Source organism: Entelurus aequoreus, linkage group LG27, assembly GCF_033978785.1.
Source record: "Entelurus aequoreus isolate RoL-2023_Sb linkage group LG27, RoL_Eaeq_v1.1, whole genome shotgun sequence".
NCBI lineage: Eukaryota > Metazoa > Chordata > Actinopteri > Syngnathiformes > Syngnathidae > Entelurus > Entelurus aequoreus.
In genome coordinates, this window is record NC_084757.1 from 6,099,464 (window position 1) to 6,126,299 (window position 26,836).

The 26,836-nt window shown below is 40.4% G+C and overlaps 1 protein-coding gene across 5 annotated transcripts; it reads left to right on the forward strand.

The window, feature by feature from the left end:
* Positions 1-20: 20 nt before the first annotated feature.
* LOC133644336 (spindle assembly abnormal protein 6 homolog) lies at positions 21-24,716 on the forward strand. 5 transcript variants are annotated; one of them, XM_062038734.1, is made up of 14 exons: positions 21-171; positions 862-922; positions 3,756-3,835; positions 5,321-5,425; positions 5,558-5,726; positions 15,152-15,325; positions 15,462-15,677; positions 18,003-18,092; positions 21,261-21,461; positions 23,752-23,812; positions 23,995-24,101; positions 24,225-24,289; positions 24,375-24,460; positions 24,545-24,709. In XM_062038734.1, exons 1-13 carry the CDS (start codon positions 89-91, stop codon positions 24,409-24,411), a joined length of 1,449 nt encoding a protein of 482 aa, XP_061894718.1. In that variant the 5' UTR covers positions 21-88; the 3' UTR covers positions 24,412-24,460; positions 24,545-24,709. The 5 variants fall into 5 exon arrangements, with proteins under 5 accessions (XP_061894718.1, XP_061894722.1, XP_061894721.1 ...); XM_062038735.1 differs by lacking the exon at positions 21-171 and adding an exon at positions 570-718 and having other exon boundaries at positions 24,545-24,707; XM_062038736.1 differs by lacking the exon at positions 21-171 and adding an exon at positions 572-786 and having other exon boundaries at positions 24,545-24,707.
* The last annotated feature ends 2,120 nt before the right edge of the window (positions 24,717-26,836 follow it).

Consider the following 26,836-nt stretch of genomic DNA (forward strand, 5'->3'; position numbering starts at 1 on the left):
GCTGGATGCCAACCGACGTTGAACAGGAAAAAGTAGAAGAAGAAGAAGAAGTAGAAGTAGTAGTAGAAGAAGAAGAAGTAGAGTAAAAATGAATGTAATGGCGGGAAAGATGGAGAATATTTTCGCTGAAGTTGTTGAAGTCTGCGTCATGTGCAGAGACTGCGAAGAAAGGTAGGATTGCTGACATTAAACACAGAAGTGACATATTTATTAGTTTCGTCCCATGCTCGCTCTTAATGAAGTGTGTTGACAAGTTCGCTGGAGTGTTGTATCCACACTTTGTATCTGAACATCAACAACTATGTTGTTCGTCTTGTCGTATGCTTTGGCTTCTAGTTCACTCTTTTAATCATGTACTACTTTACACTCATTGTAAAATGTCTAAATCACAGTCTTTCAAACACTAGTTGAATTAGCAGCTGGTTGCATCAGCTCTTTGATCTTTTATGTTCTTTAATGTTTGTTTTTAACGTATTTTTGTGGGCTTTGAAATCTACATTATGTTCTCATTGTGAGATCAAACAAAGTCTAACCGAGATTCCGGTTGCTCGCCACTTTATTTTTTGGGGCGGTATAGCTCGGTTGGTAGAGTGGCCGTGCCAGCAACTTGAGGGTTCCAGGTTCGATCCCCGCTTCCACCATCCTAATCACTGCCGTTGTGTCCTTGGGCAAGACACTTTACCCACCTGCTCCCAGTGCCACCCACACTGCTTTAAATGTAACTTAGATATTGGCTTTCACTATGTAAAAGCGATTTGAGTCACTAGAGAAAAGCGCTCTATAAATGTATGGAGTGTGTTCACTTTTGTTATTACACTGTTTCTACCGTCTTATTCTTCACGTTGTGTATTCTTCTTGCAGGAAAGCACAGCTCCGCATCTCCGTTGAGCTTCAGAAGCGGCAAAGTCCAGTTCACAAAGGAGTGAGTATGGAATCTTGTAGAAAAACCAGTTTGTGTGGTGAAGGTGTTGAACAACAGCCTTCCAAGATGTTCACCGTATCACTACTACAAAGAAAGTACAGGACACACAAAGCATGGTGGAATGAGGCGGCAACAATGGACCACAGGCCAAATAGCCATTTTAACCCCATAGGACTGCAATCTATTTGCGGAGTCGGTGGTCTACAGGGGGAAGATGATGCAAAGATGTATTCCTTGAATTTGACCATGACACATTTGGAAGATATGACTACAAAAGATTCAAAGTAAAATCAATGTGTTTAGAACTATAAATGAGTTTTTTTATATTGCTTTTTTATCTTTGTATAAAAAAAAGAGCCATTAACAGTGGTTAAAAGTGGGTGAGGGGCCACGGTAGCAGTGTTCAAACTTTGGCCCGGGGTCCTTTTCGGCCCACAGCTCGTTTTTCTTATTGACTTGTGACTAGGGATTTAACAATAACCGCTTATAATGATGAACGTGGTAAAAGTCAGACTTAGTATTACCGTTTTAAAATAAAATGATTAAGCAACTGTGATTGATAACTGAAGTTTGATGAACTCTTACTGACTGATGCTAGCTTAAATGCTAACATGAAAACAAGAGACATGAATGTCTTTCCCCATTAAACAATGACATTGTGTACATTGAACCTACGGTCTGTGCTCTCTTAAACCACAGTGATCTTCTATAATGGGAGGGAAGGAGTCGAGGACCACTGAACAGTAGGACGCCACAACGCCCGGCAGAAATAAATAACAGATTTTGTTACACACTTAATAAAAACTTAGCCATTAAAACAAATCAAATACTAAGACTAGACATTATTAGTGAAGCATAAGATTTGAGTCTTGTTTTTATTGATTGACTAAATTGAAATGTCAGTTAACTTTGTCATGTTTTAGTCATTGTGTATTTGTTTTGATTAGTTATCTTCTTATTTTTGTCAGGGTAAAATAAGTCGTTGACGATAACTAAGACGGAAATGATTAGTATCATAGACTTGAATGGAAACCGAAAGAGTTGGCCGCAGTGGCGGTGCGGTTATGCATCCTGTTGAAAGCCACGGTTGGGCACCTCACGGTCCGATTCAGGGTGCTAACATTCAATTATTAAATGATTGTCACCATTATCGGTGCATCTTTTGTCCCATTCAGGGTTTCTAAGAACAAGGTTGGCTGTGTTTTCACCATTCCATTAAATGAACTGCAATTGCAAGGCAGGGTAGTGAGTGTCTTTTGTCTTTTTTAAAGCTTTTATTGACGTGTGTTTTTGCTTTTTATCATAAGTGTTTAAGTACTCTTAGTTCAACCAATCAAAAATGGATATTGCATATTTTACCGCTTTGTGGATTGTTTTATTCTTGCTGTTTTTCTGCCATGGTGGCAATGCAGTGCAGCAAATGACAACCACGAGCTAAGTCCTGTATGTTGTTATCTTTGTAATAAGTCCCTACAGACACAACATGTCCCTGAGCTTTGGAGATATGCTGTGGTAGTTCCTGTCCCCAAAACCAACACACCAAAAAATGTTAAATGAGTTTAGCTTTGACTTCCATTGTTATGAAGATATTAGAGAAGATGGTCAGGACTGAGATTTTAAAACAAACTCAAAGAGAATTAGATCCTCTGCAGTTTGCATATTGAGCCCACAGAGGGCTGGAGGATGCCACTGCAGTGTTTCCCATAAACTGCCAAGATACCTGTGGCGGTGGGGGCGTGGCTATGGGCGTGGTCACCATGACATCATCGAGTATTTTGAATAATATACTACAATGATATGATTTTCTCTAAAAAGGCTCAAAAAATGTATACTTACTAATTAATAACAGTTTCTATCCATCCATTTTACAATATAATTACAACACTTTATGTACATATTTATATACAGATTTGAACAATAAGTTATTCACTGAAATATATTTATTAATTGTGGCTCTTACAAAAAATATATCTTATCAAATATAAAAGCTAAAATGTCTCTTAAAGCTCTGCCCCTTTAATTAGTGCATACTAAATAATTTAACTTTAGCCTACTAATACAACCATATTATTTACCAGCAACATAAAGTGAAACAGAGGCAGAGGTGTCCTGCCACAGTCAGTAACAAATAAACAGAAAACAGTAGTGGTCAAATACAAATCAGGCAACAAGAGAAGTATCCTACACGTCTCTTTTGTAAAGTAAATCTGAACAGCCGATACGGGCATCTACATCAACTATATGATTTGCCTGAGAAGCTGGACAGGACAAAAAAATAAAATAAAATATATATATATTTTTTTTTCATAATTTTTTAATTTTTATTTGTGGCGGACGTAATTCTTTCGTGGCGGGCCGCCACAAATAAATGAATGTGTGGGAAACACTGCACTGTAACTCTTTTAGATATGCTTTTCAAACATTTGGACACAAATGGTACTATTTTGTGATCTTGGAAATGTTTATGATGCTTGTTATGTGGTAGGTCTTTAGATGTTACTTTCTCTCTATGTTTAAATGGATGTCCTGATCTTGCTGGCTGCAAAACAAGTTTACTTATACAGTAAACTAACCTAAATAAAGTAAACAAACCTATCGATATTAATCATCACGTATCGCATCGAAGAATCAATGTATCGGCACACTCCTATTACAATAAGATTAAATAAGATCTGCTTCTTCACACTCCTTTTCGGACATGTTGAATTGTGTAAATGTAATTCTGTGATGTTCCTTAATGTAACGTTTGAAGTATGTCCCAAAAGAAACATAGCATATTGTACTGTAGCTTACCTGACGGTCAACTTTTCTCTCTGCTCTTTGCGTCCATCAGGATCTTCTTGTGAGGTTGACGGATGACGTGGATGCATGTTTTCTCTACAGCCTCCACATTTCAGAGGAAGATTTTCAAAGGTTTGTGTCAGAAGTAGGGATGATGTTTGATAAGAAATTATCGAGTTCGAGTCTATTATCGAATCCTCTTATCGAACCGATTCCTTATCGATTCTCTTATCGAGTCCAGATAGGTTGTTGTATATGGAAAAAAACACAAAATATTTGGTTTAACAAAAGCTCACTTTTATTATATAAGAAAACAATTTAATCTAATAAATAAATAAATATTGACTGTTACCCCCCTAAAAAAATAAAATAAAATAAATAAACATTGACTGTTGTTATCCAAAGTATATTAAGTGGGATTTTTCAGAGAAACAAATATATACAGTAACACAAAAACAAGCTGTCTCTGTGATCACTATAGGTGTATAAATAATAATATAGTGTTAAATAAAATCAGTCCCTTGGGCACAAAACTGGAAATAATACAGCTCTCCAAAAAGTGCAATTCTGCTGCTATTTGACATAACTGTTTATGATGCTTTGACATTTTTGCACTTTAAAGAAATAACTACATTTCTTTGAAGAGAAAAGTTGTTTGCAAATGTGGTTACAATGCTAAAAAATGAAAATTTAAAGCTAAAAAAAGAAATACACTTTATTGAGTTAACATTATTTAAGATGTTATGAGCTAGGAATATAACAACTACACTACCCAGCATGCAACGGGAGTGACGAGCATGCGCGGTAGCCCCGAAAAGTGTTGTTGCATGTCGTCACCCGTGAAAGTAAACGTCAAGAACTCAGCCAACACGCCTCGTCTGCATTATTTATAATTAGACAGACAACACATATACAGTGTGAAAAACAAAAGTTAAAAAAGGGAGATATATGTTGTATATACATTAGAACCTTTATTTAACCAGATAAGAAAACCCATTGAGATCAAGATCTCTTTCACAAGGGTGACCTGGCCAAGAGGTCAACAGCACATGTCACAGAGCAGTTTCAAAATAAATACATTAAGACATACATTGTATGTGCTGTGGTTGCTTTAAGAACGTTGCGCCAGCTGCCGTAAAGGAGGTGCGTTGCTAGCCTGGTTGCTATGTTTCCGGTGGGTCGTAAAAGTGTTCTTCATGAGTTTGTACCCTGCTCAAATCTCTCAGTAAAGTTATTCATTGGATTATACCTTTTTGTTTTGAACTTTATTACACCTTGGAGCGCTTTTTCCCGTCCATTGTTTTCCTGCTTTCGCTATCTGCGCCTAATGACTGAGCTACGTGACGTCATTTATTGTGATGTCCCACGGAGCATTTCTGGTCGGGACGGGATTTGTTCCGAGGGATTCGAATAAAGAACCAACTCTTTTCTTTACTATAGTGGTCTCGATAACGGGTACCGGTTCTCAAAAAGGGATTCGAGTCCGAGGACCCGGTTATTTTCTTATCGAACAACCGGGAAAACCGGTTTCGAGTATCATCCCTAGTCAGAAGTCCTTCTTCCCACTAATAAATGTGTTGCCTTTTTATACTTTTTTTCTTCCGTCTAATTGCACAGTTTAAAAGCGCAGCAGAGAATTCGGTTGGAATTCACATCGTTCCCCGACATGCTCATTGAGTATTTTAATGAATGTCGGTCCGAGCAGAAGTCCAGCCATCCCAGGTAGGAATGTAAATAAATACATGTCAGGTATCCTCCGCATCCTAATGTGAACTTTAGGATGCATGCGGTTAATGTCTTATCGTGAAAATACACAGCATGCACAATAAATTCGGACATGTTTTTGGGCTGCAGGTTCCAGCTGCTTCTTTCTAGTGACTCTGTCGCACTCCAAGGCCCCGCCAACTTGTGTGTAATGGAGAGATGTTCCTACCAAGACACGGACCGCCTGACCCTGAGGCTCAAGCCAGGCTCAGACAGAGAAGTCAATGAGTATCTGGCCGCATCTCTGACATCTCTCAAGGTTGGCGTGCTCCAAAACTGATGCGTATACAGTAGTACCTCAACTTACAAGTTTAATTGGTTCTGAGGCGGAGCTCTCAACTCAAAACACTTGTATCTCAAACCAGCGTCAGCCATTGAAGTCAATTAAAATAGAGTATTTAATTGGAAAGGCACAGCATGTTTTGCGTTTGACATATGTGAAGAGCGGTGTGGTGAAAAGGTCGGAATCGGGTAAAAAAAAGTGGCGCATAATTTTGGGCATTGTAAAACAATGACTATGTCCATTCATTTGACTGGGAATTTCTTAGAAATTTGGGAATTTCGAGATAAACGGGTATTTTTGAAATAATAAGTAATACAACAATTGTCCTGTTTTTCTACCTTTTTTGAGCCTGCGCACATTTTTTTCGTAAAAAAAAATACGGAGGCACACCACCAGCAGAAAAGGTTAAAAAAAATGAAACTCCACCAGGTTGTCGTGCCTTATTTTGACTTTGTTGTTGTTTCCTGTGTGTCGTGCTTTAGTTCCTGTCTTGCGCTGTTATTTTGGTGACCTTTCCTGTTTTGTTGGTGTTCTCCTGTAGCAGCTTCACGCCTTCCTTTGAGTGCTATTGCCCGCACCTGCTTTGTTTTCACAATCAAGACTATTGAAGTTGTGCGTACGCTATCCTTCTTTGTGGGGACATTGTTGATTGTCACGTCATGTACGGGATGTGCTTTGTGGACGGCGTCTTTGCTCCATACGCTGTAAGTTTTTGCTGTCGTCCAGCATTCTGTGTTTGTTGACTTTGTAGCCAGTTCAGTTTTACTTTTGTTTTACATAGCCATCCCTATGCTTCAGTGCCTTTTCCTAGCGGTACTTGCCTTTTGTTATTTTGACTTCCGGTTCCGGTTCACCGTGCGTGACTGCTCGCCGTCTGTTCGCTGTTGCGAAAAAGCTAAGTAGCGCTCTATCTGTGTGCTTTTAATTGTTCTACAGCTTTCTTTATCACTTCTCAAACATTTTTAGTGGTACTATTTAACTTGCAAATCACCCGATCTCTGTCCCACCACCCTTTCCTCAGCTAGCTAGCTGCTAAGCTAGCGCGGAGAAAGGCAGCGCCGGTCAGTAAGAAGCTACTCCTACAGACCGCGACCACTTCCCTGAGGACAGCAGGAACTTCACTCGGTGACAGAAAACACTGTGAGTAATGGCTTCCTGCGCGTCTTGCACCATACTCACGGAGAGGTTGGCTCTGCTAGAGGGCCGTGTCCGCCAGTTAGAGCAGAGTAATGTCGTAACTTTAGATGTTGCGGACACATCTGCTAGCGTTAGCTGTAGCGAGCTAACTAGCCCAGCTTGTAGCAGTCCTAAGCGGCCTACAAGCTACGGTGTACCGGTTGAGACGCATAATAGATTTAGCTCTTTAGCTAGTCCTACACCCCAGTCTACCGGGCACCACACCTTAGTTATAGGGGACTCCATCACCCGAAACATAAAGCTTAGCAAACCAGCCACAATAAAGTGTATCCCCGGGGCCAGAGCACCTGACATTGAAGCTAATCTTAGGGAGCTAACTCGCAACAGGCCTAGTAAACACGTACGACAGGCTAATCGCACCACTAATTATGCGAATATAGTTGTACACGTTGGCTCCAATGACACTAGAATGAGACAGTCAGAGATTACAAAGAGAAACATAGCCAGGACTTGTGATCTCGCCAGAAAGATGTCCAGGCATCGAGTAATTGTCTCTGGCCCCCTGCCTGCGAGAGGCAATGATGAGAGATATAGCAGATTAGTCTCGCTTAACAAGTGGTTGGCTAGCTACTGTAGGACGCAGGGACTAACGTTTATTGATAACTGGCCCTCTTTCTGGGGCAAACCAGGCTTGCTGATGAGAGACGGCCTTCACCCTAACCAGGAAGGCGCCATCATCCTGTCTAGAAACATAGACTACTATTTAAGTCTCACTTGACTGACTACACTAGAGCAAGCCCGGTCACAGGCAATTACAATGTCTGTTAGTCCGGGTGAGGAGTCAGTTAAGCTAGAACTAGCCAGCGCCAGGCTGGATAATCCATGTACGCATAGCAATTCTCTTAGAATAATACACAATTCACATAATGTTTTTTCTGTTGTGTCTGTGTCAGAGGTGGACATGCATTCTACTGAGGTGGCAAATTATGATATGTCCAGTCTATTGCAGCACCAAGCAAACAATCGGAAAATTCCCGTCATATCAATTCCTAGATATGGTCGAAACTATTTAAAGTGCACTACGCATAATAAACGCAACATTGTTAATATTGCCACTACGGATAATCTTAACAAAAACTCGTCAAAACAGCCCAATACCTATAATATGGGCTTTTTAAACATAAGATCATTGTCTCCCAAGGCGTTATTGGTTAATGAGGTCATTAGAGACAACAATCTTAACGTCATTGGTCTTAGCGAAACCTGGCTCAAACCGGACAAATTTTTTGCGCTCAATGAGGCATCTCCTCCTAACTATACGAATGTGCATGTTGCCCGCCCTCTTAAAAGGGGAGGGGGTGTCGCACTAATATACAATGAAAATTTCAACCTTACCCCTAACCCAGGGGTCGGCAACCCGCGGCTCCGGAGCCGCATGCGGCTCTTTGACCACTCTGATGCGGCTCAGCTACATACATGCCGACCCCCCCTGATTTTCCCAGGAGATTTATGGATCTCAGTGTCTCTCATAGATTGCTCCCAGGGAAAAAAATAATCCTATTTCCACTCAAATTTCCAAACAAAAGGGCGTGCCCTAATTGCACTGCAGTGATTGTCCTCTATAGCATACAGCGTGCCAGTTCTGCCACATGTTGCATGTTGTTATTACTTGTACACGCAGGAGACAGCAAAGCATACTTACTCATCAGCCACACATCTTACACTGACGGTAGCCGTATCAAACAACTTTAACATTGTTACGTTACAAATATGCGCCACACTGTGAACCCACACCAAAAAAGAATGAAAAACACATTTCTGGAGAACATCTGCACTGTAACATAACATAAACACAACACAACCATTACCCAGAATCCCATGCAGCCCTAACTCTTCCGGTCTGGATTATACACCCCGCTACCTTACAACCCCCCCCACACATCAAACCCCCCCCCCCCTCTCCTTGCGTTGGTTGAGCGGAAGAGTTAGTGCTGCATGGGATTCTGGGTATTGGTACCGTCAGTGTAAGATGTGTGGTTGCTGAGGTAGTACGCCTTGCTGTCACTTACGTGGACAATCTGGAACTGCATTCTACGTGTGGTCAACAGGTGCGCTGTTAGGCCAGCCTGTAGAGTGCGCAAAATGCAGAGTCATCACGCTCTGATATTTGGGTGTCTCCCGTTAAAAGTGAGAGGATTGGCAGGTATGACGCCATCAAGCGTCATTCGTTCAAAACTCGCGGGCTGCGCTAACATCGCGGGCTGCGCTAACATCAAATGTCCACATTAAAAAGCGTGCCGGTGCGCGTGTCGGAGACCCCTGGTTAATATAGCACAAAGCATTTAAGCTCTGTATGCAGTGTTTTTCATTTTAAATTGTACATTTTTTTTTGTGGCTCCGATCACTTTCTTTAATTTGTGAAACTTGCCAAAATGGCTCTTTGAGTGGTAAAGGTTGCCGACCCCTGCCCTAACCTAAATAATAAATATAAATCGTTTGAGGTGCTTACTATGAGGTCTGTCACACCGCTACCTCTCGACCTGGCTGTTATCTACCGCCCCCCTGGGCCCTATTCGGACTTTATCAGTGAATTCTCAGAGTTCGTTGCTGATCTAGTGACGCACGCCGACAATATAATCATAATGGGGGACTTTAATATCCATATGAATACCCCATCGGACCCTCAGTGCGTGGGGCTCCAAACCATAATTGATAGCTGTGGTCTTACACAAATAATACATGAACCCACGCATCGCAACGGTAATACAATAGATCTAGTGCTTGTCAGGGGTGTCACCACCTCCAAAGTTATGATACTTCCATATACTAAAGTAATGTCCGATCATTACCTTATAAAATTTGAAGTTTTGACTCTTTGTCAACAAGCTAATAATAATAATAACTGCTATAGCGGCCGCAACATTAATGCTGCCACAACGATGACTCTTGCTGACCTACTGCCTTCGGTAATAGCACCATTCCCAAATTATGTCGGCTCTATTGATAAACTCACTAACAACTTTGACGATGCCTTGCGCGAAATTATTGATAGTATAGCACCGCTAAAGCAAAAAAGGGCCCCTAAAAGGCGCACCCCATGGTTTACAGAAGAAATTAGAGCTCATAAATTATCATGTAGAAAACTGGAACGCAAATGGCGCGCGACTAAACTTGAGGTTTTCCATCAAGCATGGAGTGATAGTTTAATAACTTATAAACGCATGCTTACCTTAGCTAAAGCTAAATACTACTCAAATCTCATCCGCCTCAACAAAAACGATCCTAAATTTCTGTTTAGTACAGTAGCATCGCTAACCCAACAAGGGACTCCTCCCAGTAGCTCCACCCACTCGGCAGATGATTTTATGAATTTCTTTAATAAGAAAATAGAACTCATTAGAAAGGAGATTAAAGACAACTGGGCTCTATTAACACAAATACGACTGTATATACGACGGACACTGCCCTCCAAAATAGTCTCTCTATTTTTGATGAAATAACATTAGAGGAATTATTACAGCGTGTAAGTGGGATAAAACAAACAACATGTTTACTTGACCCACTTCCTGGGAAACTTATCAAGGAACTGTTTGTATTATTAGGTCCATCAGTGTTAAATATTATAAACTTATCACTTTCCTCCGGCACTGTTCCCCTAGCATTCAAAAAAGCGGTTATTCATCCTCTGCTCAAAAGACCTAACCTCGATCCTGACCTCATGGTAAACTACCGACCGGTCTCCCACCTTCCGTTTATTTCCAAAATTCTCGAAAAAACTGTTGCACAGCAGCTAAATGAACACTTAGTGACTAACAATCTCTGTGAACCTTTTCAATCCGGTTTCAGGGCAAATCACTCTACGGAGACAGCCCTCGCAAAAATGACTAATGATCTATTGCTAACGATGGATTCTGATGCGTCATCTATGTTGCTGCTTCTTGATCTTAGCGCCGCTTTCGATACCGTCGATCATAATATTTTATTAGAGCGTATCAAAACACGTATTGGTATGTCAGACTTAGCCTTGTCTTGGTTTAACTCTTATCTTACTGACAGGATGCAGTGCGTCTCCCATAACAATGTGACCTCGGACTATGTCAAGGTAACGTGCGGAGTTCCCCAGGGTTCGGTTCTTGGCCCTGCACTCTTTAGTATTTACATGCTGCCGCTGGGTGACATCATACGCAAGTACGGTGTTAGCTTTCACTGTTATGCTGATGACACTCAACTCTACATGCCCCTAAAGCTGACCAACACGCCGGACTGTAGTCAGCTGGAGGCGTGTCTTAATGAAATTAAACAATGGATGTCCGCTAACTTTTTGCAACTCAACGCTAAGAAAACGGAAATGCTGATTATCGGTCCTGCTAGACACCAACATCTATTTAATAATACCACCTTAACATTTGACAACCAAACAATTAAACAAGGAGACTCGGTAAAGAATCTGGGTATTATCTTCGACCCAACTCTCTCGTTTGAGTCACACATTAAGAGTGTTACTAAAACGGCCTTCTTTCATCTCCGTAATATCGCTAAAATTCGTTCCATCTTGTCCACTAGCGACGCTGAGATCATTATTCATGCGTTCGTTACGTCTCGTCTCGATTACTGTAATGTATTATTTTCGGGCCTCCCTATGTCTAGCATTAAAAGATTACAGTTGGTACAAAATGCGGCTGCAAGGCTTTTGACAAAAACAAGAAAGTTTGATCATATTACGCCTATACTGGCTCACTTGCACTGGCTTCCTGTGCACTTAAGATGCGACTTTAAGGTTTTACTACTTACGTATAAAATATTACACGGTTTAGCTCCAGCCTATCTCGCCGATTGTATTGTACCATATGTCCCGACAAGAAATCTGCATTCAAAGAACTCCGGCTTATTAGTGATTCCCAGAGCCAAAAAAAAGTCTGCGGGCTATAGAGCGTTTTCTATTCGGGCTCCAGTACTCTGGAATGCCCTCCCGGTAACAGTTAGAGATGCTACCTCAGTAGAAGCATTTAAGTCCCATCTTAAAACTCATTTGTATAATCTAGCCTTTAAATAGACCCCCCTTTTTTAGACCAGTTGATCTGCCGTTTCTTTTCTTCTCTCCTCTTCTCCCCTGTCCCTTGCGAGGGGGAGTTGCATAGGTCCGGTGGCCATGGATGAAGTGCTGGCTGTCCAGAGCCGGGACCCCGGGTGGACCACTAGCCTGTGCATCGGTTGGGGACATCTCTGCGCTGCTGACCCGTCTCCGCTCGGGATGGTTTCCTGTTGGCCCCGCTGTGGACTGGACTCCCGCTGATGTGTTGGATCCACTGTGGACTGGACTTTCACAATGTTATGTCAGACCCACTCGACATCCGTTGCTTTCGGTCTCCCCTAGAGGGGGGGGGTTACCCACATATGCGGTCCTCTCCAAGGTTTCTCATAGTCATTCACCGACGTCCCACTGGGGTGAGTTTTTCCTTGCCCGTATGTGGGCTCTGTACCGAGGATGTCGTTGTGGCTTGTACAGCCCTTTGAGACACTTGTGATTTAGGGCTATATAAATAAACATTGATTGATTGATTGATTATTTTTTGTTTTAAGCGTGACTTTTTACCTTCACACTGTCTCCCGCTGTTCATATTGGGATCACGACAAACCATCCTCGACGCGTTCCCACTTCTACAAAGCAATGAACTACCTGCTGCCACCTACTGGTATGGAGTATTACAAGATTACCCTGCCAAGCTCTACACAGCACAGGCACTAGACAACGGCACATTATTAGGATTATTGATTGGCAAAAAATATTTTTTGGACCAATTAGGTGAAGTTGCATAATTTTCCACGGCACACCAGACAATATCTCACGGCACACTGGTTGAAAATCACTGTCCTAGATGATACGATGAATGGGTTGTTGTTGGAATTTTTCAAAACGGTTGATAAATGTTGACGTAGTAACAGTTTTTAATAGTTTTTAATCATATTTTTTTTATATTGGTTCTATATTTATTTATTTGTTGTTTTTATTCAGTCATCGGTGGAGCTAAGGACAATATTTGATTATTGTTTTTAATATTATTTTTAATTTTGTTGTGCAGCAATTTGGAAACATTTTTGTTGTTTAAATGTGCTATCTAAATAAAGTAGATTGGATTGGATTGGATAAATTTGAATGGGTATTTCAGGAAAATCGAGAATTTGTACGAAAAGAAAAACTGTAGTTTTGTTGTCCCAATTAAGAAGAAAGTTTTGAAGGATGAATGGTCAAAAACGGTTGAAAAATGTGGACTGTGAAAGCTTTCCAGGAAGAGGTAAAAATAGGGCTTTGGAAAACCCGGGAAATCCTGGAATTTTTTTTAACTTGGTAGTGGTAGTTTGATTGTCCAAAGGTCAGCGGAGTGTGTGGATTGTGGAACGCTTGAAATCGGCTAAGAAATGTGGAAATTGTGCAAGTTCGAAAAATGGCCCGGAAAACCGGGAATTCTGGGTAATCGACAATATTTTTTTCATACATTTGTTGGGCAGTTCACGATTACCGGTCGAGCCGAACGTTTCGATACTCGAATGGTTCCGATCGGATGCAAACTGCTGTGGAGCGTGCCAAAGTGCTTGTCATTCACACAAAGAGTATTAAAACAAGCTAACTAGGAACATGTAGAAAAGAATATAAGAGTCATTTATTAGACAGGAACAAACCTCATATTAGAGCAACATGGGGCATCCTGAATAGTATTATTAAAAATGGCACTAAGAAAGGTTACCCTCAAAACTTTATAGACGAAAACATAAAAAATGACAATATGAACGAAGCGGTGGAACACTTTAATGACTACTCTGTAAATATAGGAACCTATTTAGAGCTAAGGGTTTGAAAAACCGGGTCAGTTAGGTACCTCAATGACACAATAAATAGAAATGTTCCTAAATAATGTGACAAAAGAGGAAGTAATCAAAGTTGTAAAGAAATGTAAGTAAGACTTCAACAGACTGTCACGGATGAAATATGAAAGGAATTTTATGAAGGAATTTCCGAACTTTTAACGTATGGCTATAAAGAACGAGAGGAGAACATATATGTTAGTAATTGCTATGAAGTAGAAAAGGGGTAGGATTAAATAAGCTTTGCTTCTTCCTACTCCTTTTTGGACATGTTGTAAAGAAAAAAAATGAAAGTATGTGGTGTATTGATTGATTGAGACTTTTATTTGTAGGTTGCACAGTGAAGTACATATTCCGTACAATTGACCACTAAATGGTAACACCCCAATAAGTTTTTCAACTTGTTTAAGTCGGGGTCCACTTAAATTGAGTGTGTAATATTGAAACTGTATACATGTTGGAAATAAACTTCAGCCAAACTAAACAATGAGTCATGTCAACCTCTAGCTATAAACTATTTTGTTTGGCTCTTATGGGTTCACTGTGACATTTGTTAAAGCAACTCATGGTGGGTATGCTTGTATCTCAAATGTTTGCTTGCATCACAATTAGCCAAGAGACAGCTCTTATCTCAAAGCAAAACACTAATTAAGTCGGGGTTGTCTTCAAGGGGCTTTTTGTCATGTATTTTATATCCTGCCTTCTTACGGCTTTGTGCACGTAATGACATCCATACTGTTGCGTTGACCAACTCTTCCTCCCAGGGAATTTCAAATTGCTCGTCACTCCCAAGTTCTTTTTATGGCACATAAGCTGAAGTTTAAATTGATCACCAGGCAGTAGTTGGTATTTTGTGGTTTATTCTCAAATATTTGACAATAATGAGACCAGCCTTGCATAACCCATCCAGATGCGTGGCTCTACCCGGTCTGCCTCTGCTTCCCCCTCCCCGTTCTCTCCTACCTCGTTGTTTTGTCTACCCTTTGCATTCCAAAGCTTCAAGGCCTACACACAGTCAAACTTTTACTTTGCAGACTGAATTGGAAAAACACTAGCTGTTTTGTAGTATGACTATGGAAGTAAAGAAGTAACACTTAAATATGGATATATGTAAAAAATCTGGTTCCGTCAATACCTAGCACATGCACACACATTAGCTTTAGGTGTTGTTAGCCAATAGTAGCAATTTGAATAGCTAGTGTTCGCTGTCATTGAACGTATATTCTATCATAACATCTACTGTGCACGCGCTCCCTGCGTGTATGTGCTGACGAGACCGGGTGAGTGACAGCCGTGAACACCAATCATCAATCGGGACGGGAACATTTTTTTATTACATAAACTTTGTCATCTTGAAAAATAGACAACTGTCAAACAACAACAAAGTTCTCCTGCACATACAGAGCCGACTAGAGAAGCAGAAGCTGGAGCTGAGCCACAAGCTGGAGAGCGATCGCCAGCAGTTTCAAACACGCCTGGCAGAACTGGAGAAATCCTGCCAGGACCTGACGCAAGGGAGGTACAAAGACGAGTCGGCCAACAACGAGCTCAAATGCAAGCTGGAGGGTGCCAAGCAGGTACGGACTACAATAATGGCGCATGCTCTTCTGTTCTTTGTGATCACTGGAACTTTCACATGTTTCAGTAGAGCGCAGACTTTTGAGTATGTTGGTAGTTCTTTCAAATGCACTGAAATCTAACTGCATGGAACAGGACTGTGGATTGTGGCAGCAGCATTGTCGGCACTTCAAGCAGCACGTGGCGTCTCTAAAGAAGGAGAACCACTTTCTCCACACAACCCTCCACGAGAAGGAGTGTCTGGCCAACCAGCTCCAGATGAGGGTGGGCGATCTGGAGCAAGACATTAAGACCAAGGATCAGCAGGTGGTCCATACCAGCGAGGCGCTCGAGCCCACCAAGCAGCAGAAGGCAAGTAATCGCACCATTATCCATTTATCCATAAACAATGTGAAAATTGAGAAGGTGTCTGAAATCAGGGGCCGTACTTATCAAGCTTCTTAGAATGACTCCTAAGAAGTCTGCTAAGAGTTGACTTAAGAGTAAATAAATTCTTCGCTGAAAGCTGCACTTAAAAGTTAGTTATCAAGCGTCTTACTCACACTTTCAGCGAAGTGTAGGACTGAATCTTAAGTGTCACACTCAGAGCTGAATTACGACATTACTATGTGCCGTAAACGGAATTTTAGGTGACGTCATTTATGTGTCCATAGACATGACCAATCACGGAAGGGAATCCGTTGTCTAAGAATAAAGAAATATCTTGGAAATATTTAAGTGGACAATGGGAGTGTATATTTTGACAATAAACTACAAAATAATACAAAACAAACTAGTCCCCGCCGGCACTCACGCTACCGCTCCCTCTCTTCTATCGCCCACACACTCACTGACGTCACTCACCTCACGGCCACACACATACGCTACTGTCATAACATTTTCTTTCCAATTCATTAATTAGGCAACTAATTTGAAACTGGTGTGGGTGGCTCTATATATACTAGCAGGCCTGGCCCTAACCAATCTGGCGCCCTAGGCAAGATTTTAGGTGGCGCCCCCCCACATCGGCAGTGAAGTGTATATACTCACAAGAAACCGAATAGCTTTATCTTTTACCTTTTTTTTTACTTAAAGAAAGCAAATTAACATATTATATGAGAATGTTATGTTATGATTATCTTTAACCGAATCACAGCAGTGCTCAAATAAAAAAAACAGCATTCCCTCTCATGTGATATTGCTTAATTAACATTAATGATGTGCACTTTAACAACTAGGCTTACAACTATACCTAATATATAAAGGGGGGCGTAATGTTGTAACAAATAATATTTCTATTAAATAGGCTTTACTTTGCATAGTACCAACTTTTATTTTATTTTATTTTTTTTCTCCAACATTTGTGGCACTGGCGTGGCGCCCCCTGATGGACGGCGCCCTTAGCATTTGCCTATACGGCCTATGCCACGGGCCGGCCCTGTATACTAGCCCACTGCAGACACATGCAGAAATCAACAAGGAATCGAAAAGTATTAAATCTGTGACAAAAATAATATCCGCTCTGTCTAAACGATACCGTTTGATCAGCTGCTCGTCATCAAAAAAACCCCAACATTGTTCCGTTCCCTGAACGTTCGCGCACGTCTCTCTCGCCTCAGTGCCATCCCCTGCTGGCAACTCCTAACCAAGGTCTCTTAAATATCGCGGAGAGTAGGAGTCTTAAATATCGCGGAGAGTAGGAGTGATTCTTATACTTAAGAACGTTGATAAAAAGCTTTTATTCTTAAGTTTGAGAGTAGGACTAAATTTTGCAAATTCTCAGGACTTAAGTGTAAAATGGCACTCTAAGAAGCTTGATAAGTACGGCCCCAGATTTCTTGGGGTCATCTTAGATGAAAAGTTGACATGGTAAGCTCATATATTGCATGTGAAAAATAAGCTTATTTTGAACAAGGTTAAATACAGTTTCCCGTATAACACAATGACTTACAACTTATTTCAGTTATTGTGCAGAAATATGGGGAAATACATATCACAGCAACATAATGCCTTTATTTCTTTCACAGAAAAGAGTAATTCCTATTAATTTTAAAGTAGGATATAGAGACCACACAAATCCACTCTTCATTAGGTCAGGATTATTACAACTAAAAGACATTGTAGAATTGCATACTCTATTAGTGATGTTCAAAGCTAGAAATAAAGTTCTTCCGAAGGACTTACAAAAGTTATTTGTGTTCATGTCTGAAGATGAGAACCACAGAAGGCTGTATGACTTTAAACATCCAAGAGTGCCAACAAATGTGCTTGTCTGTTGCTGCTGTGAAAGCATAGAATTCTCTAAAGAAAGACTTAAAAAGTTGCAAGAATATCTTTGAATTTAAAAAGTTACACAAAGAGACAACTGGAATTACATCAAACTGATTTTTGATTTTGATTGGACGTGTCATTGTGAAAATGCTTAAAGAAAAATTAAAAGTATGTTGGAGTTGGGGTGTTGGTGGAGGGAACAGTTATAAAGTCATCTAAAATAATTTGTGTTAAAAAGGGTGCAGATAAATATAAGAATATTATTCTTCCATCTGCTCCTTTCTGATCATGGAAATGTATAAGAAACAAAAGACAATGAAAGTGTCAACTGTACGTGGTTTGTATATATGCATTTTCATGAAAGGAATAAAAAGAAATGATGATTAGTAAATATAACAATTTTTAATAAACGTTTCTGTTGTGCAGGAGTGTGTAGAAGAAAAAGCAGAAAGTAAAGAACATGAAATCCAGAAACTTGAGGAGGAGGTGACATCTTTGATATACAACATGAATAAGGTTTGAGTTGATGAATTATTTTTCCATGTGAAGAAGAATGTGTGTATTAAGTGAACATGCTGTAGAAATACAACAATGTAATTAGGCTGTTTTAATTGGCACACTTCCATGCTTATCCTTTGGCGTGCATAAGTATGTTCACTCTGGGAAGTATGGCAAAATGCAGTGCACTGTCAGATGTTGCACTTAAAGGGCTACTGCACTTTTTTTTCAGTCATTTTGTTAATGCATACTAAATATTGAGTAAATGTAAATAAAAGTTGCTTACAGCGGAGCCAATTGGAGCTCCACTATTCCGCCCATAAAATCCGATAAATAACCATTCAAAAAGCGCCAACAATTCTCCATATACATTTCGTGACTTGAATATTACATGTAACCAAGTATTAGTGATATTATTATTAAATGCGCTAACGTGGACAAACTATTTATAGCGGCGCCATGATCACTTCCAGATGTGCCTATGTTTACATCATCGTGTAGTCTGCTGTTTCCTCCTTCTCTGCTCCCTGTAACTTTATTGTAGATCATGCATCTCACCTGGAAAGTAGATGGCTGAGAATATAATCCGACAGGCATATGTAAGCGGACTTATGATCGCATTTATTTGATGTTTAGAATTATTTTCTTTTTTTAATCCATCCGTCATCATGTCTTTCATTGTATTATTTTTATTTAGCCTTTATTTAACCAGGTAAAATCCCATTGAGATCAAAGATCTCTTTTCCAAGGGAGACCTGGCCAAGAGGGCAGCAGCAAGGCTACATTAAAAACAGTAAACAACACATAAAACATCAAATTTACAAGATTAAAACTTGCTGACATAACACATGTGCATACAGACAAGGTAGACTGCAATCCTGTCACAGAAGCTCCTCTGGTACTGTTCCTCTAGCATTCAAAAAAGCGGTTATTCATCCTCTACTCAAAAGACCTAACCTCGATCCTGACCTCATGGTGAACTACCGGCCGGTGTCCCACCTACCGTTTATCTCGAAAATTCTCGAAAAAATTGTCGCACAGCAGCTAAATGAACACTTAGCGTCTAACAATCTCTGTGAACCTTTTCAATCCGGTTTCAGGGCAAATCACTCTACGGAGACAGCCCTCGCAAAAATGACTAATGATCTATTGCTGACGATGGATTCTGATGCGTCATCTATGTTGCTGCTTCTTGATCTTAGCGCCGCTTTCGATACCGTCGATCATAATATTTTATTAGAGCGTATCAAAACGCGTATTGGGATGTCAGACTTAGCCTTGTCTTGGTTTAACTCTTATCTTACTGACAGGATGCAGTGTGTCTCCCATAACAATGTGACCTCGGACTATGTCAAGGTAACGTGCGGAGTTCCCCAGGGTTCGGTTCTTGGCCCTGCACTCTTTAGTATTTACATGCTGCCGCTAGGTGACATTATACGCAAATACGGTGTTAGCTTTCACTGTTATGCTGATGACACTCAACTCTACATGCCCCTAAAGCTGACCAACACGCCGGATTGTAGTCAGCTGGAGGCGTGTCTTAATGAAATTAAACAATGGATGTCCGCTAACTTTTTGCAACCCAACGCTAAGAAAACGGAAATGCTGATTATCGGTCCTGTTCAACACCGACATCTATTTAATAATACCACCTTAACATTTGACAACCAAACAATTAAACAAGGCGACTCGGTAAAGAATCTGGGTATTATCTTCCACCCAACTCTCTCGTTTGAGTCACACATTAAGAGTGTTACTAAAACGGCCTTCTTTCATCTCCGTAATATCGCTAAAATTCGTTCCATTTTGTCCACAAGCGATGCTGAGATCATTATTCATGCGTTCGTTACATCTCGTCTCGATTACTGTAACATTTTATTTTCGGGCCTCCCTATGTCTAGCATTAAAAGATTACAGATGGTACAAAATGTGGCTGCTAGACTTTTGACAAAAACAAGAAAGTTTGATCATATTACGCCTATACTGGCTCACTTGCACTGGCTTCCTGTGCACCTAAGATGCGACTTTAAGGTTTTACTACTTACGTATAAAATACTACACGGTTTAGCTCCAGCCTATCTTGACGATTGTATTGTACCATATGTCCCGGCAAGAAATCTGCGTTCAAAGAACTCCGGCTTATTAGTGATTCCCAGAGCCCAAAAAAAGTCTGCGGGCTATAGAGCGTTTTCTATTCGGGCTCCAATACTATGGAATGCCCTCCCGGTAAAAGTTAGAGATGCTACCTCAGTAGAAGCATTTAAGTCTCATCTTAAAACTCATTTGTATACTCTAGCCTTTAAATAGACTCCCTTTTTAGACCAGTTGATCTGCCGTTTCTTTTCTTTTCTTTTCTACTCTGCTCCGGGGTGGACCGCTAGCCTGTCCATCGGATGGGGACATCTCTACGCTGCTGACCCGTCTCCGCTCGGGATGGTTCCCGCTGGCCCCACCATGGACTGGACTTTCGCTGATGTGTTGGACTTTCACAATATTATGTCAGACCCACTCGACACCGAGGATGTCGTTGTGGCTTGTACAGCCCTTTGAGACACTTGTGATTTAGGGCTATATAAATAAACATTGATTGATTGATTGATTGATGTAACAAGGGTTTGAAGTTGAAGATTGGATTGTAGGTTATTCCAAGCCTTCGCTGCTGAAAAGCTAAATGCTTTCTTGCCCAGTTCAGTTCTTACTTTGGGGACGACAAATTGCAGAACATTCATTGAACGAAGATTGTGACTTCCTTGTTTCTTTGTTAAAAGACAAGACAGATAAGATGGAGTGATACCCAGAATGATTGTGAACGATAGGCAAAATTACAAAAAAAGGGCAGTTCCCCTTTAACACACCTCAGAAGGTGAGTGCAAAGATGGACACTTACCTTCAATCCTCACCGTCTTGACCACGTAGCAGAAGGGGAGGGACAAACTCCAGTGGTTGCAATTCACCAATAAAAAGAAGAAGAGGAACCATATAGATATTGCAATCTTTTTTTTTTGTATGAGCGCAACGACAACAATGGATTTGGCACAGCACTGCACTCTCAATACTCGAGTACACAGTGTATATAGTATACATGTTGAAGTGTACTGACAGAAACATTTCATTTGAGACACAGCCTTAGTCTCAGTAAGACACTGATAGTGGTCGCAGCATGGTGAACTGTGCTCCTCTCCTCAGGGCTACTACATCATCGATAAGTTTATGGATGAAGAGCAAAAGTATAGACATGAGGTGCGAACTCTGGTGGTCAAACTCCAGGCCAAGGACTTTGAGCTGAAGAAACAGCAGAAGATCCTCCAGGAGACCCAGGCCAAACTTGAGCACACTGAAAAAGACCTCCATGAGACTCAGCAGCAGCTCTCCAGCAAGGACCAGCAGGTGTGTCTTTGCAACATATTCCAGTCTTCATGCAATATGGCTGCCACTCTTGTCTGCTGCTGTGTCTCAATTCCACCACATCCGTACTTAGATTTAGTCTTTAGAGTGCATTCACACCGAGGAGTACGGAAAAAGACAGTGCACGTTCAGTATCCGGACCCTGCACTCATAATGTTGATTGCTGGACACTTCCCACCCTCAATAGTCACCGTTTTGGCTATGTAGCGGGAGGGAAGGGACTGCCTAACAAAAAGCAACAAGGTAATCAGCTGCTCAATTGAAAGGGGAAAAGATACAGACTATGGCTGGGCTTTATGACCCAAAATTCATATTAGACTTAGACCAACTTTTTTGATCCACATGTCTTCCTTCACTTGTTATTTTCACAGTTTCATGCATTTATCTGCGTGTATAAGATTCGCAAATCGAATTGCAATTTTGAGAGAAAAGTCTCAAATTACTTTTTTCCCTCAAAGTCAAGCAGCCCTATAAGCAATTAATTTCAATCAATGTAAAATGAAGAAGTGGGGGACAAAAGTAGGAATATATTTAATGGCAACAACGCTGGTGATAATACTCTGTTGCAATGCACTATTGAAAAGAAAGAAGAAAAAGTGGCTAAATATTGCTATTAGAGATGGCTACCGTTCACATTTCAACCGATACGGTACCAATTCCCGGTACCTGGGAATCGATGCCGGTACTCAATGGTACCATTTTTCGGTACTTTTGTGTGGGTTAATAGATGTTAATTGTTTTTGTAATAAAATCTCATTTTTTATTGCAACATTTAAAAATGAGCTAAACATGATACCTGCTATACAGTTGTTATATCTTGTTGTACCTTCAGCATACTACTAGTGAGGGTCATTTTGTACTCCCTCATCCCAGGAAGAATGCTTTGCGGGAATCTTTTATTTATAGATCTGTATCGCTCTGGAATAACCTGCCTCCAATTCTCACCGGCATTGAGAGTAAACAGCTTTTTAAAAGGAAAGTAATATTTGATCTGAGTCTGTTAATTAGTTTGCTTGTTGATGATTTTTGTTTGGTTTTGTATTATGTAGTTATAATTATATGGTAATTAATATTCTGTGACTGTAAATTGTTTGCATGTTGATGCTTTTATTTGTTTCTGTATTGTGTAGTTATATTTATATGGTAATTAATATTCTGTGACTGTAAATTGTTTGCATGTTGATGCTTTTATTTGTTTCTGTATTGTGTAGTTATAATTATATGGTAATTAATATTCTGTGACTGTAAATTGTTTGCTTGTTGATGCTTTTATTTGTTTCTGTATTGTGTAGTTATATTTATATGGCAATTAATATTCTGTGACTGTAAATTGTTTGCTTGTTGATGCTTTTATTTGTTTCTGTATTTGTGTAGTTATAATTATATGCTTTTACTTGTAATTGTATTGAGTTTGTGGACCCCAGGAAGACTAGTGGGTTGTTGTGGCAACCAGCTAACGGGGATCCTTAATAAAAATCAAATCAAATACTATCAATTGCAATTATATACAATTGTAATGACAGTTGCAGGTCCAATAGGGCAGCAGTGTATAGTTTGTTGTTTCTTTGTTTTTTGTTGCGCCCAAAAAGTGGTAATACTGTAAGTATTGTACTTATTAAGCACCACCTGTTTGATTGTAACATGCATTTTAGTTGTATCTTTCATTAACAAAGTTGGAGGTGTTGAAATCGCCATGTAAAATCACTAATGCTAATCAGTAGCATGTTAATAGCAAAGCTAAGGTATATTAACATAATTCTAAGGCATTTTTGGAAAAGTGGAGTCTCTACATTGGCATATTTTTTGTGTCTATTTCTTTGTTGGCATTGAAAATTGCAACATTACCTAGAGGAGGTTTGGCTGAGTCTGCTCTCAGTGCTGCTGGAGTGATTGCCTAAGTGAGTCAACCTACGTACTGTAGGAGTGGCGATGCCAAAAAAAAGTACCGGAGTTGGTACCCATCCCTAATTGCTGTGGTGCACAATAGTAACTCTAGTATTATTATGTATTTTACAATGTACTGCTTTTATATTTCCTGTATTTTAAATTGTTACTTTGAACTGTTTTATAATTTAATTTTTTGTCCTGTAAAGCGTCTTTGAGTACCGAGAAGAGCGCTATACCAAATAAAATGTATTATTATTATAATAATGGATTTGGGACCACCCGACCATGTCAAAATCTGTGCTCTCAGGAACTTTTTAAGTGCACTGAACACAGTGTACTTATTTGAGTGCACTGATATATTGAGACACAGCCTGTGTGTTGGCAGGTTGAAAAGCTTGAAAAGCAGCTGAATGAGAGTAAAGACTTGCTGCAAACCAACAAGAACGGTGAGGACATTTGTCCATCCAGTCTTTCTTCCACAGCAACATGACCTCCATGAAGGTCTCTCACTTGACTTTTAAGAAGTAAATGCTTCACGTGAACTCTTTCCTTAGACTGTGCAGGTGCACCTGAAGAAGTTCTATTAGTCTCAGTGTTCTTACGTTGTGTCCATGTCTTGTCTTGCCAGTCATCAGTTGGCTCAACAGGCAGCTACATGAGAAGCAGATTGCAGAGATGCCACACCTTCCAGAACCTTTGGAGAGTGCGTCTGCGCTGTCGTCCGCTGGACTACAGGTGAGGGTGTCGCCCTCTTCGTGTTGTTCTTCCTTCTTCACTTGAGCCACACACACACACACACACACACACACACACACACACACACACACACAACTCTGACAGGTCACCATCTTTTTCCAGACGCAATTCTATCCTCAAACCTCCAAAGCGGCGTCCTCTGACCTAGATGCAGTTCCTAAGCACACGTGAGTTGTGGCGTCTTCCTGCTCCCACCTCAAGTCTACAATAAATATCAATACATTAAAGCATGTGCTCTCTGGACACCTTTAGACAATCTGCAGGTCTGGACCCCAAATGTTTCAGGTGATCGGACAGCATTCCAGTCTACGGCCTTCCAGCCAGTCTGCCTCCCAGAGGTGACGTCACGTCACATGCAAAGTCTTCTTGATGGTGAGAAGGTGTCATTTTGTCACTTTCATTGACTTGATCTTTCTTCTTAGAGTCCCCACCTAAACGGAACACAGCACCTGTGCCATCAACATATTTCCCTTCCTAAGCTTTATTTATTTATTTATTTATTTATTTTAATTCAATTGTCATTGTTCCTGTGTTTTGTATTTTAACTTTAATAAACAACAAATTACCTAATTTTGCTGTCATAGTGATCAAGAATCACAGAGGGTTCATTTTTTATTTTAATGATTGTTTATAATGCTCGTGGCAGTCATGTGACCATCAACTGGTGAGCCTTTTAACTTCATTATGTTTCTTACATCCAATCATGCACTAGCCTGGCTGCTAGTCTGTTAATGACGCTTGTTCTTTTAAAGGGGAACTGCACTTTTTTGGGATTTTGACCATCATTCACAATCCTTATAAAAGACATGACGACGTACAGTACAGTACAGTACAGGCCAAAGGTTTGGACACACCTTCTCATTTCAATGTGTTTTCTTTATTTCAAGACTATTTACTTTGTAGATTGTCACTGAAGGCATCAAAACTCTGACACTTGTGAAGTGAAAACCCTTTGAAGCTCATGGAGAGAATGCCAAGAGTGTGCAAAACGGTAATCAGAGCAAAGGGTGGCTCAGTTATTTCCCCTTTTTTTGTTAAGTACATAACTCCACATGTGAAGTGAATTATATTTATATAATATATAGGGTTAAACTAAAAGTTACCTTTCTCAACTTATTCATGACAAAGCCAGGAACAAAACCAGGATTTGTATCATGGATGCCTTTGGAAGATGGAGACCATTGAAAGTTTTTTTCATCTGACGCCAAACTTGCTATTTTCCTCCTTGATAGGTAAGTCAGGCATTTATATTTTCTTATTACTTGTAATAAATGGAAATGGACATTTGGTATGTCAACTATATTGTCCAACACAGTCTATGACCTTGTCTAACAAAGCTAGTATGTTCCTGCAATGAATGCTTAGTGTGATGGTGCTTCGCTCTTAGTGTGATGCTTAGCATGCTAGCCCGGTCAATGACACATGGACATACAGGCTAACGGGGGAAATATATGCCCGTTAGCCTGTATTTCCATGTGTATTTGAACTGACAGGGCAACATATATTTTCGACAAATAAAACCTATTTCCTTCTCAACATGCTGATACGCTGAGGAAATGGGTTCCAACATTAGCACGGCTGTCATCATGGCAATGTGAAAGGTATGGAGGCAGCCACATCACATGATAAAAGATTGGTGTTTGCATATTGTGGACTACATGTACCAAGTTATATGGCAATCTGAAAGGTTTGAAACAGTAGCCTATAGGCATACCTTGGTAAAATGTCTCCTCTTTAGTTTTGGGCGTACATTAGTCTGCTAAGCATGCTCTACCTATTTTCACCAGTATAACCATTGCAAGTGTTGGTTTTACTCTTTGTTTTCTGATAGTACTGACAATAACCATATGATTGTTGTGCTATTGTACGCAGGCATGACCTACTTCTTCCTGAAAATAGCCTAGTTTCTGTGTAAAATGTGTTGGTTAGAGATTTGTTATTGACAAAACGCTTGTCTATTCAGCACCTCAACCCCTAGTAAGAGGCAGTGGAAGTTTGAAGTTCCTTGGAGTAGTCCAGTCCATCCAGCTGGACTTGGCTGCGTATCCGCCAACCTCAGTCAGGGAGAGGGGGAGTGGACTACAGAATTTTGACCCTGATTGCAGTACCATTTCTGGCCACATTATTACATATGGCTCCTTTTAAATGTAGCTTTGATGAAGCAAGCTACTTTTGCCTTTCAGCTTGTAGTATAGCTTGCTACAATTCTCTGGGGAGAGCTTAGCTACATTTAAGCAAGAGTAACGTGTAGCTTAGCTTACTACATTTTCCAAGTAGCTTGCCCGTCACTGACTCTGCGTCTGCTCGTTTTACCAGCAATGTGACAAGGGCGCGCAGTCATGTCCTTAAAAAAAAAAAAATACAGGTATTTTTCAGAAGCAGTATATTACCGTTTTTAATTCATTAGTATTAGTACTAATTAGTACAACCTGTTGTGTCTGGCCAGTCTTACTCTCAGGGAATTAAAGTCACTGGTCAATCCCAAATTCTTTCAGATGACATATGTTGAGTAAGAAGGACCATCAAGACAGAATAGGAATATTATCAAGTTTTACTAAAGCTTTAGGAGACCAGTCCTACAGTCCGTTAATAGCGGCATCTAGAAGCGGTCTGAAAGCCAAACGGAAAGAGACAACTTATTGAATACGAAAACAGCCCCCACCCTGCCCAGAAAGGAATACAGCCTCATTTTTCCAATACTGATAAAGTAAAAA